Source organism: Solanum verrucosum, unplaced genomic scaffold (genome assembly GCF_900185275.1).
Source record: "Solanum verrucosum unplaced genomic scaffold, falcon-dt-bn FXZP01000280.1, whole genome shotgun sequence".
NCBI lineage: Eukaryota > Viridiplantae > Streptophyta > Magnoliopsida > Solanales > Solanaceae > Solanum > Solanum verrucosum.
This window is the reverse complement of record NW_026019982.1, coordinates 2,047,568-2,053,054: the sequence shown is the minus strand read 5'-3', so window position 1 is coordinate 2,053,054 and position 5,487 is coordinate 2,047,568. Positions and strand designations below refer to the sequence as shown.

Genomic DNA, 5,487 nt, shown 5'->3' with positions numbered 1-5,487 from the left:
AAACATTCTTCCACTCTATTGTTCATAAATGAGGATGGAGTATGATTTTTTAAAGTAAAGGTGGGGATATGGGTAATATGCATGAATTTCCACTTCATAATTTATCTATTTTTTTAGAATCTACATTATCTATAAGGAGAGATAATTTTTTACTATTCTCTCCTTCCTTTTTTACTTATTTTCTATACTAAATATAAGTACCTATTTTTATTTGTCCAACTTAGAAAATCATGAAATAGCTTATCACTTAGTTCCTAATTTATCATTATAAATATTAACTATATTCATTTTTGATGTATTTTCCAAAGCATTACTATCGTTCTATCGATGACTTCTTAAAATATGTTTCAACTCAATAGTGATCAAGTAAAAATGAGCCCACAGAGACACATAGTATTAGTATTTCACCAGAGTACCACGGGATTTATTCAAAATTAAGTTTTCTCAAATAGTAATTTTTCAAAAAGAAAAGAGGGTAGAAAACACGCATTAACATGCCGTACTTCCGTAGTTCCGTGTAACAGAGCAAATCATAAAAAAATAATCAAGTCACTATAGTTGGTTATCTAGATACATAATTTTGATTTCGAATCTTTTAAAATACAATATACTAGAAAAAGAATGAATAAAGAAACTTACACAAACAATATTAGAGGGAAAGAAAATCCTCAAACTTCTTATATGCATATAATCCACCGGTTACATTGGAAAAAAAGAAGAATGATACTATATAATAAGACAACAAACAAATTAATTATACACAACTGGTATGTATAGATAAAAGATAAAATTCTAAAACAAAAGCCACCTAACATTACAAACTTAAGAATTTGGATGCACCAAATACTAAAAAAAAACCGTAACAACGGTTCCATCCAAATGTCCCTAGAGAACAAATAAAACAATAACAACAACAAACACGAAAAAAAGAAACATACATTTTGGACAATGTCGTTCGATATTTACATAAAATCATCGAAATTTAAGCTCTCTGGGATTTCGAATTTCATCAAATTACTGCAATAGCTCTCTTTTTCGTCTTCCGTGGGTGTCGATAACACTGAATCTAAGCTGAAATTCTGGTTGCTGCTGTTGTTGTTGAGTGATTGGAAATTTGAATTATCAGAAGCATCAGAATTACAATAACCATAGTTTTGTGGAGGTAGCATTTGGCTATTCATCAAATAGGATTCCTCCACGTGTCCTAATTGCATTGGCTGTGATAATGAAGATGAACCAGGAACATTTTGTGTGGTGAAATTTGGTATTTCTTGAATCTGATTTTGGAATTGAAAAAATTGAGTCTGATTTTGCAATTGGGAATTCAATATTTGATTTTGTTGAAGTTTTTGTAACAACAATTCAGACCCTTCTTGGTTTTGTAGTTGAGAGTTGAACATTTGATTATTTTCTTGATATTTTTGTAGTAACAATTCTGGGGTACTTTCATTTTGTGATGCCAAAAGTGTAGCTGCAAGCCTGAAGACTTCAGGGTTTACAAGTGCTTGTAGTCCAAGTAAGCTCGATAGGTTGAATTGAGTCGAATTTAGAAGGGACGATAAGTCTAATAAATCAAGACGAGGACTATGAGTCACTGGGTCAATACCATTCCTTAAAAGCCTTTTTCTAATGTGAGTGTTCCAGTAATTCTTGATTTCGTTGTCTGTTCTCCCTGGCAGACGGGCCGCTATAGCTGACCATCTAAGACAAACATAAAACGCACATATAAGTTTTGTGAAGACAATTAAAAAAGGTATGTTCTATTTTGTCTAACAACATAAGCTTTTAAATTATGAAAGTATATATTGCTTACTTGTTGCCAAGAACACTATGAAGTTGGATAATACTTTCTTCTTCATCAAATGAGAATCGTCCTCTTTTAATATCAGGTCTCAAGTAATTAGTCCAACGAAGACGACAACTCTTTCCACACCTTTGAAGTCCTGCAAATGAATTTTTCATTAGTACTATACACAATATACACTCATAATATACATGAAGAACAATAGAAACTATCGATAATCTCGATGAATAAAATAAATACCAGCATTCTTAGGGAGTGTTCGCCAATTTCCAGGACCATGAAGTTGAATATATTGGATGAGTTTATTATCTTCTTCTGGAGTCCATGGACCTTTTTTGAGTCCATTTTTATCACAACATGGTGATCTTCCCATTGCTTCTATGTTTTGTTTTGTATTCCTTCTAGATGTTATTAAAAAGTTGCAAGTGTTTTAAATTTCTAAAGAACTTTTAGAGAACAAAAGTGAACTTGTAGGACCTTGAGAGGATGAAGACCAATATTTATAGATGGGAAAAATAGATTGAAGTCAAAAGTATTTGGCGCCGGCCTCGTTTGTATGTCAATGCCTCAAATCACTTTCTCCGCTGTTTCTTGAGAGTGAAATGTACAAAAGTTACTTTAAGGTAATAGAATATTGAAAATAATGTACAGTATATTCCCTCCGTTCATTTTTACTTATTCAATATTGTTTTGGCATATATCGGGAAGAACAATAAATAGAATGATAACTTTACTATATCACCCTTTAAATACAAAAAATTCTATGATTTAAAATATAAACATCTATTTTTAGTATATTGGATAGTCAAAGTAGACGGAAAAGTAAAGGTATGTTCTTTTTTGGATAATCATGAGTCTAAACCATTCAGTCAGCTAGTTTAATTAATAAAATATGTACAAATTAAGTGTATAGATAATGTATACAAATTCATTTTATATGTTATATATGCTTCTATCGTATTGATAAATTAGTTGGTCGAAGGATATCTATGCTTAACTTTTCCTTCTTTTTTCAACTGTTAAAAGTGTTTAGACTTTGTCTGAACAGTAATAAAAATGTGGAAATTTTGGATGAATGAGATGAGACAGGTGGCAAGTAACTAATGGTTTTGACCTTTACATCAAAGTCTACAAACCAAGAATTATTAGTCGGTACGGTAGTTAGATTTCTCCTACCAATTAAAATGTCAAGGTTTTAACTTGTTTCAGTGTTTTTCTTCACAAAATTATCAAAACTTTATAATAAATAATAAATAAAAAAATAATTCAAACTCTAGACATGTATAGTCCACAATAAAATTTCAAAATTACGTAGGCTATCGTCAGCGTATCTGTTTCAGTCCAGTTAGTCCTCTTCGTGTCACTTTTTAGAAGCTTATTAGAACCTAATCTTGGGGACAAAGTTTTGATAATTAATAAAATGAAATCAAATATATTACAGTCATTGTAATCTTTGACATGCATGCATCCTTGGAGGAAGCCAGTGTGTAAGTTTTGATGTAATATTATAGCATACAGAAAAATTAATGTGAAAATTTGAAGGATCTGCGGATAAAAAACATATAGATAATCCAACAAAAGATGTGCATTAGACAAAATTTGGAATATAGAATGTAAAAAAGAATTCTCGTCTTTAGAAGTAAATCCCACTAAACTAGTAGTTAGCGGTGGGTTTTTGTATTTTATTTTAAAGAAATAGGGGGTTAACCTCCTTCTCTCTTTCTTACTAGTATTATATTTAGTATCCACATATATAATCTCTTATTCTTCGATATATATTATTATTACTATGTGTTGATATATGCATTTGCTTTGTACATTCCTAATTTGTTGTTATATTTTTTGTCAATTCTACTTTGACGAATCGAAAATTTATCAGAACCAACTACTTTCTAAATTTCTTCTTAATCATCAGTGTGAAAGCTTTATATGTATATCCTTTATATTTCATTTTGCAATTTAGAATGTCCAAAATGTGGAGATCTCACGGTTATAAAATATAAAAGTAGAAGGATTGAAAAAATATTTTGAGAGCAAAAAGGTCAACTATGATATTGAGGATAAAGTCATTAACAGAGAAAAGGGTATATAACAGACCCACAAAAATGGAAAAGGAAGGCATACTAGATACATATCTGAATATAAAAAGTTTTACAGTATAAAAATATAAAATAACACACTTTTTGAAGTTCTATAAAAGTTTTCTCAAACTTGCTCTTTTAATTTCCAAATCAGTTTATATAAAATAATTACACACTTTTTGAAGTTGAAAATAATTAACTATACTTTTATTTTGTCTAATGAAGAAGTTTTCTAATCTTACAAATGTATTGTAATATGTTTTAGATTATTTAAAATTCCACGCTAATTCAAACTAGCTAGGACGCACGATTTTCACAAGAATCATTTTTCCGTAGTCGTTTTTTAAAACAATAAAAAAGAGGAACTTTATGAGTAAATGGGTGATTTTTATTTACAGGAAATATAAAATTGGAGTGTTTTTGTAAAAGACGCTAACTTAATTTAATTTCTACTTAGAGGACGTGTCATGAGGCCAGGCCAATCCCAAACCATATATGTATCCTAGGGACAAGTGTCAAATTTTATTAACCTATATGAATATAATATAGCAAGTCAACAAGGCCAGCTAGCTATAACGCTCACGATTAAAAAATCACTATTTTCTCATTGAAAAATATTTCATAATTTTTTGATATTTTTTATTAAATTAATAAAAAAAGAAAAATTAATAATATTTTTATATAGAGAAGTTAAAAAGTTTTGCACTATCTCAATAAGAATTTATTCTCATTATATATTTTTTTATAAATCAATTCGATAAAAAAACAAATTCAAAAAAATCATATTTTGTAATATAAATTTCCACGGAAAACCCATCTGCTCCTTTTATGTGGTCTCAATACTGTACCAGTGCTGATTAATCTGATTTTAAAAAAACAGCTGCTTAGACAAATCACAACCACAGATTACTGGTGGCCCCCATCGTGGACATTTTTAGTTATTGACAAATATTGAAAATATGCCAATTACACCAATATCAATTTTGAAATCTCACTTGCTTCACAACACACGTTTTCCTTTTCAAGCCATATTGATTATTGCATAAGTAAGATTGATCAAGAGTTCAAGGCCGACTCTAATATCGTAAAATGAACATCAAACCTAATTTAATCTAAAAAATTAATCCAAGAGAAGGAAATCATCCAAGATCATATAAGGATACAAATTATCATTTCACCTAGCAACGCAGGCCACTTAATTACTTTTTTTGTTTTCTTTGTGTAGTTTTGATTTGATTACGAAATTTAAGAAAATTAAAAAAATATTTTAATCATGTGAAATTAAAGTGAAGATCAATAACATGTGTCAATATGTCATTTAATCTTATTATCATAAATATATTAGGTAGAAAATTGAAATTAAAAAATTATTAAAAGACAATATATTTTTCTTTCAAACAAACTAAAAAGAAAAATAATACAAACAAATTTAAATCGAAGAGCAAATTTTTTATAGTGAGAAAAGAAGAATAAGAAAACAAGAAGAAGTTAAAATGCATTAATTGCTCAATTTAAAGTTAAATGGTCAAACGAAATAAATGAAAAAAGTCGAAAAGTGCTAGTATTGTATAGGCTAATATGATACAATGGTCAATTTTCTTT

The 5,487-nt window shown here is 29.0% G+C and overlaps 1 protein-coding gene across 1 annotated transcript; it reads right to left on the bottom strand.

Annotated features, from left to right (window-relative positions):
• Positions 1–928: 928 nt before the first annotated feature.
• On the bottom strand, positions 929–2,221 carry LOC125817428 (transcription factor MYB41-like). The gene is made up of 3 exons (XM_049496964.1): positions 2,045–2,221; positions 1,814–1,943; positions 929–1,701 (listed from the first exon to the last, which is right to left on the bottom strand). The coding sequence occupies exons 1-3, from the start codon at positions 2,175–2,177 to the stop codon at positions 963–965; spliced, it is 1,002 nt and encodes a 333-aa protein (XP_049352921.1). The 5' UTR covers positions 2,178–2,221; the 3' UTR covers positions 929–962.
• Positions 2,222–5,487: the final 3,266 nt, after the last annotated feature.